Raw genomic sequence first — 15,435 nt, 5'->3', positions numbered from 1 at the left:
GACATGCCATAAGAAGATGAAGTCATTTGTTCTAGTGACTTCTAGAATTAGTAAGAAGCTCAGAAGCTTCTGTCCCCTGAATGAAGATGCACAGAACTTCATAGAGCAGTGATAATGTGCTAGATGAGAAACAAACATTCATATTTCTCTCTCATGCTTCATTCGTCATGCCTATACCAGTGGTGATGTTCATACATTAATATATTACATTAGCAATATAACACATTTTATACATATACTGATTAGATAGGCTAATCTGTGATCTTTTCAGCATTTTTCAAATAGACTTATATATTTCTTATGAGCAGTTTGGAGAATGAATGGTTAATGGGAAAGGTTTAGGGTTGGAGTAGGTGTAGTAGAAGTTAATTAAACACTCTAATAGGTAGAACAATGAATTTAACCACAGCTGTGTCCCTTCCAGCCACGAATAACATATAATTACTGCTAATTTTACAGGTGGCATTTTTCGTTGTCGAATTGTACAACCTACTGTTTAAAGGGAGATATCAAGATCTGAGAGGGTTGCACAAATCGACAGAATGCCCCAAATCAACCACACTAACTAAGACTAATCCTGCCATTGACTGAGTTTCACAATAACATTTTGTCCTGCATTGTGTTTTACACTTTATAATCATCTCTCGGCAATCCTTGATGTGGTTCCCTCTTTAAACCCCCGGCTAAAGCCAGCAGCAAGCACTTTTTGTATTAAGGTTTTGGTCATGCATCTAAAAATAGGCCTAAATTATAAAAAAAGTAAATGGTAAACAACGATTTAGAGGCCATTGCAAAATGCATTGCATTTGCGGTCCTGCTCACCCTCGTTTCCTTCATAATTACAATGCATGCAAGCGATTCAGCAGAGGCTTCGGTGTGAATGGGGTTTTCTTGGTGAATGTAGGACAGGCGACAGGTCTGCAAAGATGCCATCCACTCAGGCATGTGAGCAAAAAGCCGATAATGAGCAGTGGAGGAGCACTTCTACGAGTCCGACATAAACCCTGCTGCTCTGCTGCACAGACACTAATGAGCAGCTCCTCACTACAGAGCATTCACTCATTAGTGATGGACTTTATTACCATTTTATTTAGTGATTCTTTTCAAAGATACAGTGGCCTCAAAAGTAGGCTATTCGACACGTATGCCACACTTAATGCATTTCATTAAAAAAAAATTAAGTGACACTTTATAGGGCCACTGCACAGGGATTGGACTGACATGATGCAGCCATTATCTTTTCTTTTTTTCTATTTATAAAATCAGGTCATGAAACAGCAGCAGCAGCAGCAGCATTTGTGTGTGTGTGTGTTTGTGTGTGAATTTCAAAGTTTAGACTGATTCTTCTTTTTTATTCATCATTTTGTAGAATATTTTTCATACAAATTTTCAAACACCATTTTAGTATCATTGATATATTATTAGTTTTATTGATATTTTAAGATTGTTTTTATACTTTCCATTTAAAATACTTTTAAAATAATTATATAACTATTCAAAATAATTAGAGTGTTAATTTTAACAATTTAGCAATTAATTTTTCAATTTAGCTTTTACTTAAATGAAAAGGACAACCAGCTAAAATAAAATAAGTTTTATTAGTTTTATTACAAGTTTTAAGTTTTTTTCAGTTAACATTTATATCAGTTGACAAACATGTTTTTAATGGTTTTAGTTTTAATGTTAGTTTTAGTTAACAAAAATAACCCTTTTCTAATGAATTGAAAATTTCAGCTACAGAAAGAAAAGCAGCAGCTCTCATGAGAAGAGTATGAAATCCAGATAAAAATAATAATAATAATAGACCAAATACCTAAAAAACAACAACATTAAAAAATGAACAAAAATGCAGAACAATACTGTTAGTTCTCATTCTAGTGAGCCAGTAAGCATTATGCAACCATGCACATTTCTTATTATAATAATATATACGCTGTAAACAGAAGTGAGATGACCTCAATTAAACAACAATTTAATTAGTGGTGTCCAGTTATCAATCAAACACTGCATTTCTATTCCAGTTTTATGTACAAATGCCAGGGTATAGCTTGATTAAATGAGCCTAGAAAGAATGTAATATTACACTGGAAAAAGATGTTTGAGCACACTGCATTGTGGGATACATTTTCTAATGCACTGTGCTCTGACTGTGTGCAGTAACAACTCATATAGGAACTCTACACAAAAATTTCAAACTGCAAAAACAGTACCAAGTAGAATGGAGTTTTTAAAGACAGTCAACACTTAACCAACATTATGTGAAGAAGCTCGACATCTAGAGGCTAAATGTGGTTCTGCAAGATCAAGTCTGAAGTTTGAACAGTTTCACAACCATACTTTGCTTTTTAGTACCCCAGATAGTGCATATTGAAACAGAAAGCAAACTAAAAGAAACCCAGTGTTGAAACATTAACTTTGAAAGGATTTAGTGCTAGTGTTTAATAAAAGGCTTTTTAGCACCTGAATCAGTAACATGCTATTTGTTAAGTCTTCTTTCAAATAAAGGCACAGCAACGCCTCTCAACTTAAACGGCATGCTGTTTGAAATGGAAATATATTTACATTGCTTTAATATGTTGCATAATCATACTTCAATATGTAGTCTTTAAAAAACACAATACTAGTTATACACAGTTTGTCTTATTTTACTGTCAAATCTGTAAATCCAAACTGTTCAATCATAACATTAGCATATAGAAGGAGAAAACCAATACTAAATAAATGTATGTAACATTCAGAAATATTGCAAACGGTGTTCATAATGTATAAAGATGATTAAGAAAGCTGGAGGTTTATGGATAGTGTTATGCATGACAAAGAAAAAACACCAAAGAATTTCACAGATAAAAATATGAAGAGTTTTAAAAAAAGCTAAAACAAAGTCAAGTAAACAAAAAAAAAAATCTGTAAAAGTCTAAATTTATATATGTTTCTCCATGCTGAGGAAAAAAAATGTTTCCTCGTTTTAAAACTGATCAATGATCAGGTCAAAGTTTTTAAAGACATCCGCATCTGAAAATATCATTTCTCTAAAAAGCAAGCGAACTGAGCCTTTCGTTTTCTTGAAATCACATGCAGTTTGTGAAGGCTAACTCAGTGCAATTTGCTGGAGGCTGCAGTTTTCTGGCCACAGGGAAAGTATTTTTCAGCCCATGAAACACAGACCAGCCATTACTGAGAAACCACACAGGAGGAAGAACACTTTGAGCAGAGGTCGCTCAGGGGAGTTCAGTTCATGGGGAAGGATCTCTAGGAAGGTGATGTAGACAAACGTCCCGGCCGCCATCCCCTCCAGCACCGCCTGGATGAAAGCACCAGCCTTCAGCTGAGCCTCGATCACAATGATGCCGATGCCGATGCCCAGAGGAGACATCATAGCGAAGACAGCTACATAGAGCGCCACCCACAGGGGCCTGACCGCGCTCTGGACCAGCTTCACCGACAGACTGAAGACGATGATGCTCTTGTGGACCAGGATAGCGATGCAGATCTCCAGCACCTGAGCAGAGAGACGAATCAAGTCAAACTAGGTTATCTTCAGCATTATTCCAATTCCATTTATTACAGTTGTTATTCCAAAAGAAGCAAAATGGTCTTCACCAGCCTTTATGTAAATGTAAGCCAATGAAACAACTTTACTTTTTCACTGAAGTCACCAAGCCCTCTTTTTTTCCTCAGCCACTTGTTATATAGGTCAATTCTTGGTGGATAAAAACAAATGCCACAGTTTTTTCTTTTCATTTACGTTAAAGGTCAAGTGTTATTATTATACACAAATGGCTAGTAATAAAAACTGTGATTCTAATATTTATATCTAAACAGATTTCGAAAAAAAAAAAAAAGTTATTTACTTAATCATGGCTTACTTAAAGCCATTTTAGCACATTAAAATATATTTTAATTAGTGCTGTCAAATGATTAATTAATCCAAAATCAAAGTTTTTGTTTACATAATAAATGTGTGTGTACTGTGTGTATTTATGTATATATACACATACATATACACACACACATTTAAATACACACACGTATACATATACACATACAAGCACATGCATGTATAAATTTGAGAAAAATATGTTGTTTATATATTTAATATATTTATATATATTATAAAATATAAGAACATGACTATATAAATGTATGAACGTAAATATTTTCAAAATATACTGTATGTTTGTGTATTTATATAAACATAATAAACACAGCACACACATATGTATTAGGAAAAAAATATTGTATGATTAATCATTTGACGACACTAATTTTAACACACTTCCATTTAAAATTAAGCTATTCTGATTTCTTTTGGTTTTACAATTAGATAATTTTTCTTAACCACTTAACTTTTTTTTTTTTTTACAGTGAGATATTACAATAGTAGCTTTCCTCATTTTGTTTAAAAACTTTTTAGTAATAATAATCATCAGCAATTATTATTTTAGAAGTCACATTGATATATAAATCACAAAATTGTGCAGCTCTACAAGCAAGCATAGCTTTTTTTTTTTTAAAACTGCATTTTAAAAAGAGAGAAAATATGTGCCCCTGTCTGTGAAAACCCAGCTAAAGTCATTTTTGTGATTTACTGTTTTCTACATAAAATCGTCCTTCATAAGGTAAAGAACATGATGTGAAAATGTAACCTTTATATCTTTAATACAGGCTGAGTAAGGCCATGTCAAAATGGTTGAAACCAAACTTTAATGCTTCTTATCTCATAATTAGATTGTAAGACTTTAGCCAGGACTTCACAGAGAGGGCCACATATTAGTAAAATCGCTTTAGGATGTTTTTTTTTTTTGCAAATAGTGCAGCCCTGTTTTCTGTTATATATATATATATACTTGTTTCTAAACAAGTTTGGAACTACGTGAGGGTGAGTAAATAATGAAAGTCAATTTTTGGACAAAGTGTTTAGTGAATTTACAGTGTTGTGGCATCACAGGATAACACCCAACAGAAACAGCATGATCTGAAGTCACGATGCTAAACCAAACTGCAAACCTTTGAACCCAAAACTTTTATCAGGTTTCTAACCAGGTCAGCACAGTGACTCAACAGGGAGCTGTCAAAAAACAAAACTCAGTAAATCACCTTTGTGTCTGTGGTCTGCAAGCCAATGGCCAAACCCTCAAACACCGAGTGGAGAGAGAGAGACAGGAAGAGCATGAAGGAGCGGAAGGACGAGTGTGCGTGAAAATCCACGTGGACGTGGTGACCGCTCCCCTCCAGATCAATCACAGAGGGATGTCCATGGGCATGTCCGTTACCTGCAGGAGCTATAAGAGGAGCCGTCTCCTCATTTCTGTGGCCCTCTGTGCAACTCAGAACTATCTTTTCCAAGATCAAGACAGTGAAGAAGCCACACGCAATGATGAACTCTGCAAGCGGGAATCCTTCCTGGATGATGAGGAGAAGAGGCATTAGAAACAAACATTTAGAAACTACATTTAACAGAGCAATTCCAATATTCGCTGAGCTCACATCAAGGCCTTGTTTTTGTAGCACTTCATGTATGTCGGAAAGATAATCTGGGATGATGTCTAACAAACAGGCAGACAGGAAGACGCCACCTGCGAAGCAGCTCACAAAACTCAGCACAGCCCTGTGGGTCGCTGGAGACAGAGAAAAACAAATCAAAGTCCCGTTACATTGATTAATGGTGCCGCTGATTGATGTCAATGGTACGGTCTTTCTCTAATCACTCCTGTTAGCTAATCAGTCAAAGGAAAAGAGGAGATTATAATCAGATGCCCGGGAATAATTAAACCCAAGCAATGCATAAGCATTTTATTCACCTATGCCACAACCTAAAGTATTAGGTTTAACTGTAAATCCATTAAGCCACTTGATGAAGCAGAGCCCTAGCATTTAAAAACCATCTATCCAAAGCACTGTTCGACATTGTAAATCTGTAAAACTGTAAATCTGATAACTAATAACAGTGTGAAATCTACATCCTATTCTGTTTTCACAAGCGAATATATGTGAAATCTGAAGACTGCGATCAAAAGCATACGTATATTTGATTATTCATAAAAGCCTAAGGTTGTTTTCTGACCGTAATTTAAGTTTAACAGCAGTTCTTGCTTGATAAAGCATGTTTGAACACCAGTTTCACTTCCACTTAGATGTCCATCTATGAGCTGGGAGTAAAATGCATAGTTTAGGGGGAGAAAAAATTCAATTTTTTTTTTCCTCTAGCTGGCCATATCAGCTGACTCTCATGTGTTTGTACTTGTGTGAAACCAATACTTGTATGAAGCCAACACGGGACAAGGTCTTTATGTGTGCTACACATATACATTAAGCACATACATTCTTAAACACTGAAAATAACGATCAAATTATACGAAATACGAAAATACATGTATGTATACGAAATAATAATGTATACATACAGTAAATAAACATACTTCGGCTTGGAGGAGGCGACAGATGAAAGAAAAGATCTGGTATAGTACAGTAACCTTGATGGCCACCGTAAAAAAACATCAATTATAATTTACGTTACCTGTTCCACTAGAGACTTGAAACCATTTTCATCCGCGCTGGGATAAAACCAAAAAACAGAGTTAGGAACAGCAGCCCCAACCAGAGCTCCAACTTTCACCTGCAGCAGGTAATCCATAGCGACCATAAATTTACTTTATATCATGAAACTAGACGTAAACAAACAAGCGCGAGAGGACAGACGCCTCTGTCAAACAACGGTTAGTAAAATATATGTAAATGTTTCGGTATATAGCGCTGTCTTTGAAAGACGAACCCCATGGTTTGTAGTTTATGATCGTTTAGAGAGGTTCATTCGGACTGCTGCATGTTTGTCAGTCGTTTCGCTCCGCCCCTTTGCTCTATGACGTCTACTTCCGGCTTGATTTGTTCGCGCGACACAAAAACTTAGCAACTAACACTAATGAACTAATGATCAGAATTTCCTTAAATATATTTACTAATTTTGAAACAACGTGTGATTAATAATAGACTAATGTGTAGAATAAAATATCCGAACGTTTATAAAGAGTCTAGTTTGTATTTTTGAGCCATTTGGCGCCCCCTGTGGGAATCATGTGTTACGTCAACGCAGAGGTGTTTAGTTAGTTCTGCTTCCTCCAGTTCAGTGCTTAGATTGCACAGCAGAGATCTGCGGTTTCCGGAATGACTAACCTGCACATGACAGCCTTGTGACTGTAAAAAAATAAAATAAATAAAGACAGAAAATCTAGTCATAGCGCTGTTGTAAAATGTAGATTTGTCACTGCTTGGTTTCTATTTTATTTATTTATTTTACCAGAGGAGTTTCTGGGAAGTCTGGTTAAGTTACAGTGTTATTTTAAACAGAAGCCTGCTTTTAATATTTCATTATTTTTTTTTATTCCTGACAAATAGTGTTGACCAGTCCTTTCCCATCCTCAGGCCGATTATAAGAAGTTTATTTAGTAATTGTTTTTTCCCCAGTGGTACACAGAGGGATCACTGAATTAAATATAAATAAATGTTAAAACACTTTTAAAGTGTCAAAGTTTGTAAGGTGGCTAAATATGCCTGTGTTAATTCTTTTAATCAAGTACTGTCTTATTTAACTTTTGAGTACAGTAAATATAAGCACAGCGCAGTTGTAATGTTCAAACTGTATTACAATGTTTAATGTGGCCGACAATAATAACTATTCTTATTAGGAATAAAACTGCCTCGTTTTTAATGGTGGCATAGCTGTAGCTGAATAATTAGGCCTGGTACGCTGCTGTATTTTAATGTTGGTCATTATGGTGGTAGGCTACTTGGAGAGCCAAATATTTTCTGAGTGGGTACTTGGTGTAAAAAGTTTGAGAACCACACTGACCTATGTGATCGTTTTTACACCGACACACCAGTAGATGGCGACAAGTGCCTGTTTTTACGAGGGAGTCATTCAACCGATTTGTTCAGAAAAGTCGATTGATTCGTTTAAGAACGAATCTTCATGAGTGAGTCATTGAATCGCTAATTTAAACAGTTCGTTAATGTTGTTTTATCCAGAAAAAGAACTTCATGAATGAATCACTGAATTATTCCCCAAATCTAATTGCTCAAAAACACAAGACACTGAATCAGTCAGAGCCACCAAAGTACTGTGTTGCATTGGTTCTCTGTGGCATTGTTTGGAATAGCTAATATTTTCGCCAGAAGATATATATATATATATATATATTATATATATATATATATATATATATATATATATATACAGCCCAAGCTTCGTCATTGCTTCGTTTTCAAGATTCTGAATTACTAACAATGTTGTAAGTTTAACAAGTGTAATTCTTTAATTCTTAAACCCTTGCATATCCTTTAATCCTTACCGTCCCAAATCTTTTCTTAAGAGGATAACACATTTATTAGTTATTAATTAACAGGCTTTGTTAATGTCTGATTGTAAACTATTCAACCCATATGATTGCTTTCTCAGTGTTTTACTGTAACAATATTTAACTTAGCATTTTTAATGTAAAGTGCATGAGATGTTTTAGTTTAATGAAATTAAGGGTCACAAGATAATTTTCTTGCCTAAGATGATAATTTGTAGGCTATTATTGTAACCAGTGTATGTTACTCTGCTTAATAATTTGCAAAAAACCCAATTGAATTCATTAAACATTATATCTTTTTTAATTCAAGACACGTTAGTGAAGACAAGAGTTTATTCTAACTTAAAGGTGCTGTAGGGAACTTTTGTAAAAAAAATATTTTTTACATATTTATTAAACCTGTCATTATGTCCTGACAGTAGAATATGAGACAGATAATCTGTGAAAAAATCAAGCTCCTCTGGCTCCTCCCAGTGGTCCTTTTGCCATTTGCAGAAATACACCACTCCCGGTAAGAAACAACCAATCAGAGCTGCGGTCCGTAACTTTTTTGTGTGTTCAAAGTATACAAAATGTATATAATAAGCGAGTACACCATGAATCCATTTTCCAAACCGTGTTTTTGCTTGTCCTGAATCACTAGGGTACACCTATAATCAGTGTTTATATTCGGACTATTTTAGATTGCTTCGGGGTACAGCGGCGGAGTAAACCCAGTACCTTTGTGATTCTTCATAGACATAAACAGAGAGAATTAGTTCCGGCTACAATGTCCTTCCGCAACACGCAAGCAGTTCTGTTTATTAACCGCTAGAGCGTCAAAAGTTAACCGACTGCAGCTTTAAGAAATAAGATAAGACATTCTTGAGCCTAATGCACCCTCGCTTTCTGTCATTTATTTTTAGTAAATATCTTATATGTATTTCTTGAATTATTTTTTGATTGCTGCTGAAGCAATTCAACATTTGGACTTACAAGTGCAGGAAACCAAACAAAGAAAATGTATGGAACCTAAGTACTATATATAAGCTACTATAAGCACGTGGAGTGCTAGTCTTTTCCCCACTGGAACAAATGATTCTTAATAATATACTTTTTCATAGTATTATTTTAGGTACGCAGGAATTAATTTGTCCCAACCAGACAGAGAGAATGATTCAGAGGTATGGAAATAAGGGCCTAAAAATGTTTGGTGAGTAAATATATATGTAGTGTATATGCTGACAAGACATTATTTTGGGGGAAAGAAATGCAAAGTCATGCATAATGTACAGTATGTTGCACTGAGCAGATGATTGGGTACGTTCTGTTAGTCTCTTCAAATAATGCCTTTATAAGTTGAGACAGATTTAGGCTCATGTCTGGAGTTTGTCTACATTGGATCAGTGAGCTCCTCTGACTGTTTTAATATACAATTCACAGTCATCCAGTCAGACAGCACCTAAGTTTATTTCCTGTATTTTTGAGAATAGTTTAGTCATATGCATTTTACAGATAACAAACAAGATCACCAATGTGCATGATTTGAGTGGAGTAAGTCAGAGGCATAAGGAGTAAAGTTTCTCATTTAATATTCCTCTAGTCAACTGAGCTCCATGCTGCCGAGTGACCGCCGCTCCCTCAGGCATCAATAATACAAGAGGAATTATTGTTCCGCTACAGGCGACAGCAACACAGAAGTAAAAGGTTTGTGGGGAGGCTGTGCTAGGCCTTTCACTCAATCCACTCGGGTTTCAGCTGCTGTAGACAGGCCTCAGACAAGAACGAGAGGATTTTGAACATCAGTGAAGGGCTTGATTGTGTGCTGACGGTGGCCTAGGGACACTTTTGTTTTAGACAGCTAGGTGGGCGACCTGCTGGCTGCCACATAAGTAAAAACAATACCCACCAGGACAAGGGTACCGTTTTACTGTATGTCAGTGTTGGCCACAGGTTGAAAATGACCTCATGAGATGTCAGATGTCAGAAGAATAAAGTAGGGCTCATAGTGATTAAATTCTGATTAAGTGAGTTATGTAGCGTTTGAGAAAAAAAAAAAAGAGTTGCTTTTTTTTTTAGTTAAAAAATGAAATATAAAAATTAATGAAATACTTAAAAGTTTATGTTGATTTGGCAGTTAAAATGAATTAAATAAGCATTTCTATCAGAAGACTTTGAAAGAATTATTATACAATGATTGTTTATTATACACAGCATTATCTGAAAGTGCTTTATCTATTGATACAGTATCTACTGTGCCCTGTTTAAGCTTCAGTCGAAAGTAATGACCTACCTTTGTAACTCCTTTAATCTTAATTACTATGAAATTGCCTTGTGATACAAGAGTATACACTCTTGAAGTTCCTTGGCCTTTTCTCTTTTCTCATATTACATCACTGATGCTCTGGCCTCTCACTCCAGCACACAGTCAGCTGGCACATGACGGGACGATGTCGCTGAAACATGAAGCTGTGGCTTTTGAGGATCCAACTGAATCTCAAAGACTGGGAGGGGGAGCGGATCAAAAAGTGACAAATGCTGAGAGAGAAGGATGTGGAGAGAAGGATAGAGAAATAATTCACTCACACTCATGCACAATCCTATTTTCATAGATACTGACAGGATCAAATAAATCCAACTTCTTGTAAGTACTAAAAATCTGTTGATTTTTCTAGTATATTACCAAATGCCGGAATGTAATGTTTATTTATTTATTTATTTTAGACGATGCATATAGGTAAGTTTTGCAAAAAGGTTTTTACAGTCTTATTTGTAGTTTTTAATGAATGCATAGGTGTAGGTGTAGCATTTAAATGTATTTTTCTAAAAAAAAAAAAAAATTGTATTGATGTATTTAGAAATTGCATAGTTTAGAAAGTGTCAAACTTTTCTTTGTGAAAGTTTAGCCAAGTGACAGCGGATAGTCATAAAGACTATCCGCTGTCACTTTACGCTCTGAATGTCTCCTTCAGCTCCTAAAGGAACTCAAATGCAGTCTTACAATGACAACAAAATGACTTTGTTCATTCTACTTTGAGGAAAATGGAACTTAGGATGGGCAAGTTGGGAATTGTAGTGATTTTGCTTATCCTGGAAACAACTATCAGCCAATGCTGCAGGTAAGACAATACTGGATGTTCCTGTTGTTGTTTGTTCAGTGACTCAGTTTGTTTCACACTCTAACTTCGATCAATGTTTTCTCTCATTATAGAGAGCAATAAAGAGGACCAGAAGGAGGCGATTTTGAAAGAGCTTGTTGAGATATGGAGGAAGGGTGGAGGATGGAACCCACACAGAGTACAACCACCAGCAGAAAGACAGAAAGATTCAACAAATTCATTCCATAGCGAGGGAGCATCACGGGAGGCCTTAAAAACTCTAGGTGTCTGCCAAGGAAAAGCAAGAGTCTCCCGTCTTTAAACAAAGCCTTCGATAGAAACAGGCTCTCAGGATTCTTGTATAACATCTCCATGTATCTGCAAGAGATGAGTGCAGAATTAGACGATCGGCAGGAACCTTCTGGTGATGACCAGTTTTGGGAAAACCTGCTCTACTCTGTTCTTCAGTCTGGAAGGGAAGTGTCACTCGGATTATGGGATGGGAAGAGTCCTCCGCGACCTACTTTCAGGCTTCAGGATCTGTTTCTGTCGCTCCGGGGCAGCCCACATTGGGATGGACTTCTGGGGTTGGTGCAAAGCATTTTAACCCTCACTGAACGCCAGCCCCAAAACCCATCTTGACTTTCATTTCCCAGAACTGGAAGACTATCAGCGCTTTGCCTCGAAACGGTTCTGCAAGCTCTGGTCAGTGGGACGTACGGCCAGGGCCGTCGCAGGTCTCCAGGGTTTCATCTGTGTCCTTAGTGGACGAAATGATTGTGCCTTCAACCTGAGTGGCTTGAGCAGCTCATCAGCTTTATGGAGACCAGGAACTGGAAACTGTGGTCAGTTCTGCATCCTCTGAGTTTGTGGAGAACAATCAAAGAGATGCCACACTCTCTTCGGGACGTTTTAAACCCTTCCTCATGCCAACCCGAGGTGCTTCGTGAGGAGCAGCTCTTGTTGAACCAATTGGGCACTGATTCGGAGAGCATTGCTTCGATGCAGGCTCTGCTTCTCAGGCTTTGTCGAGGTCAAGCGCAGGAGAAAGGGGCAGTACAGTTCGCGGAGCGTAATCCGCCCTCCTGTGGGGCTTGATAACCTCAAGCATGATTTCTGCACAATGTCGGCCGCAGCGTGTATGTAATCTTGAGAGAAAAAGTGTCACATGTGACCAAGGCACTGCTGGATGATGTCAGCAGCATGGTGGGTGAACCACAGAACAGTCACCATGGAAGATGTTCGTAGGCAAGTTAGAGCACTGCTACTTTACACACACTCTGCGTAACGCATAGAATGGTTTATCTTGTAACATTCATTTAAATCAGAAACATCAGGAAAATACATCTGTTGCTCTACACTTATATCTTTCTACTATTCTGTCTGTCGTTCTGTCCTTCTATCCATCTGTTGCTACTTCAGTTTAAATCAAGAAATTTGATTCAAAAGGCATTCTCAATTTAATTCTGAACGGCGCACAACTATGACAGAAATCACAATGGCATTGCTAGTCATTAACCAGATCTCTGTAGCTCTAAATCTATAGCTTGGATAATCTCCTGTTCTTTTATGTGGGTAACCATATACCACTGGTATTATGTGCCCAGCTATGCTGTTACATCAAGGCCAATAGTATAATACAGAGGCTGCTCTCCATTTTCTTCAATTAATCAACATTGTTCTGCAATCATCTGTGATTTGTATATAACTGTTCACCAGAACTTTTCCATTGACTTTGTTTCTTTGTAAAGGTGACCTCAGGCAGTTAATATTGTGGTAAGTGTCATGGATAAGCAAGATTTAAATTATTACACTATAAGTATATAGTAAGATTATTGTAAATGAACGGTTTTGTTGTCCTCTTTGTACAGGGGAATTAGACATAACTTGACATGGAACGCTCCAAGCGATGGGTTTCAAGTCAGATGGTTTACCCAGCAGGCCGTCTCTGATGACCTGCCCCTCTACAGAGGAGGAAACAAGGACTTTGAAACCTCAGCGCTTCATCTAGAAGACCTAAACTTCACCAGTTCCAGCCAAAAGTCCAAGAGCAGAGTGATTCAGACCCCTCACCCTCAGAGAGAGATTCTAGGAAGCTGCCTGCAATGCCTCCATCCCTGGTCTCACTGGTGTCTCAAATTTTACTCTCTTTCTCTACTGTAATCTTTTCGATGGAGAGAATGGCTCACAGGACCCTGAAGTCAACCATTTTGGGGTAGACCTGTACGCGACCTGCTCCGATGCTGCTTGGTACCTCTCGGCAGCGGAGGAAGATTTTCTTTGGGTTCACGTTTGCAGCGAATTCTTCGCTCACGAGTTTTAACAGGACAGTATGTGCCAACTCTACATTCTGGCTTCAACGTGCACATCAGGTAGATCGAGTTACTTTTGGTTTGTTACTATGAAGCTATTAAAAGGTTAGTTCACGCAAAATTAATATTCTGATCATTTTGGATGCATATTGGATCATTTACTCACCTAAAACCATGCTTAATATTTGAAACACAAGTTAAGATTATTTAAATGAAACCTTAGAAGCTCCTGTCCTTCCTTTAAAAAAAAAGTCCAGGTAACCAAAAACTGAGAAGATCCAAAACATTTAAAAAAGGCATTTTAAAATGCATATATGTGAATTGCATGGTTTATTTCACAATTAAAAGATTTAATTTACTTTTAAACAATGATTGACACACATACTGTACAAAGAGCACATTATGTAAGGTAACCACAGAATCTCAAATATACGTGTACGATGCACTGAGAACCAGTTTTTTCTAATATACACACAACCTTCCATATGTACAATATATGATGTAGTCTGTATATATGTGAATTACAGCTAAATTAATTTGTTGAGTTTCTTCACAAGGTCTCCTCATATGGATTTTTTAAATAAACTCCTTTATGAACTTTTTGGAGCTTCTAAGTTTTAGTTACCTTGACTTCAATCTAGGGACAGAAACCCTTTTAGGTTTCAATAAAAAAAAAATCTTTCTTTGTGTTTCAAAGATAAACAAGTTTGTAGTTTGGATTGAGGAGGATGAGTGAACTTTTTTGCAATTTTTGAGTTAACTATCACTTTAAAGTTTTTCTACGTTTGCAATCACCTTGCTGTGAAATTTTCTCAGGGAGAATCTTCACGGGATTACCAGTACCTCAATCAATCAAGTATTGATGACCTCTGTCTTCAACTCTCCAACGATGTTTCTGGGGGATCTTCTCCAGATGCTACAGAAGACTGCTTAACACTGCTAAGCAGCAAAACTCTTACCGCCCAGGATTTTAGAAGATGTTTTCTGCCCAATAACACAGCCCTTATTGCCTCTTTGTGCGGAAATGATTCGTCTCAAATACCTCAAGATGGGAGCTGGGCAGCCGAGTACTGCTCCAAAGCCATCCCTAATCACTCTCATGGGGTCCCCAAAGAAAACTGCGATTACTCGAACTGGAAAGCAGAACATTTTATGAACACCACCGCACTTGAGATTTGCAGCAATAAAGCTGGTTTGAAGGACTATATTTGCAAAAACGCCACACTGTACCTCACATTGGTTCTAAAGCAACCTTCGTTCTTAGACTACTGTTTGAACTCTGAAGAGAAGCAGGGCACCAAGTGCGTCCTCAACATTCCTGTTTCCCCATCGCTCTCTTCCTTCACAGTGTGCTGACATCAATTTTACATCACAATTCCCCCTGCCAATTATTAATATGGCATGTAAACACTGTTTGAAGAGCTAGTGACTCTATGCCTGCTGTCTACACATAAAGTTAAATGTCATAATGCTAGGATGCTGCCTAAGTGATTGATTTGAAACACTCTACAGACTCAGCAAACCCATACAGACAAATCTAGATAACTACCTTATCTGTTCATTCCAATACAGGTCACAGGAAACAAACAATGTAATACCCTAATAACATGCATATACACTGAACAAAAAAACCTCTCCAAAGTACCAGACACCATCTATTGTGAGCATTTGTCCACTCACGTCGGATACGAGGAT

The 15,435-nt window shown here is 37.1% G+C and overlaps 2 protein-coding genes and 1 long non-coding RNA gene across 3 annotated transcripts; 2 read left to right on the top strand and 1 right to left on the bottom strand.

Annotated features, from left to right (window-relative positions):
• Nucleotides 1-1,946: 1,946 nt before the first annotated feature.
• On the bottom strand, nt 1,947-6,833 carry LOC113105651 (zinc transporter ZIP1-like). The gene is given in 6 exon segments (XM_026266860.1): nt 1,947-3,499; nt 5,098-5,403; nt 5,488-5,618; nt 6,518-6,545; nt 6,547-6,594; nt 6,596-6,833. Coding segments are annotated over 6 exon segments (915 nt in total). The 5' UTR covers nt 6,644-6,833; the 3' UTR covers nt 1,947-3,145.
• A 3,922-nt stretch (nt 6,834-10,755) lies between these two features.
• LOC113105279 (uncharacterized) lies at nt 10,756-11,362 on the top strand. The gene is made up of 3 exons (XR_003292331.1): nt 10,756-10,974; nt 11,055-11,067; nt 11,303-11,362. It is a non-coding gene; the product is annotated as an uncharacterized LOC113105279 (long non-coding RNA).
• A 2,306-nt stretch (nt 11,363-13,668) lies between these two features.
• On the top strand, nt 13,669-15,096 carry LOC113105368 (uncharacterized). The gene is made up of 2 exons (XM_026266405.1): nt 13,669-13,800; nt 14,557-15,096. The coding sequence occupies exons 1-2, from the start codon at nt 13,669-13,671 to the stop codon at nt 15,094-15,096; spliced, it is 672 nt and encodes a 223-aa protein (XP_026122190.1).
• The last annotated feature ends 339 nt before the right edge of the window (nt 15,097-15,435 follow it).

Source organism: Carassius auratus, chromosome 7 (assembly GCF_003368295.1).
Source record: "Carassius auratus strain Wakin chromosome 7, ASM336829v1, whole genome shotgun sequence".
Lineage (NCBI taxonomy): Eukaryota > Metazoa > Chordata > Actinopteri > Cypriniformes > Cyprinidae > Carassius > Carassius auratus.
The sequence above is the reverse complement of the archived record's forward strand: the minus strand, read 5'-3'. Positions and strand labels throughout refer to the sequence as shown.

Excerpts from the sequence above, each read along its gene's own strand:
- LOC113105368 (XM_026266405.1), top strand. The coding sequence starts at position 13,669 with ATGCTGCTTGGTACCTCTCGGCAGCGGAGGAAGATTTTCTTTGGGTTC. Across the intron at positions 13,801-14,556 it reads GGCTTCAACGTGCACATCAG|GGAGAATCTTCACGGGATTA; the intron begins GTAGATCGAGTT and ends AAATTTTCTCAG.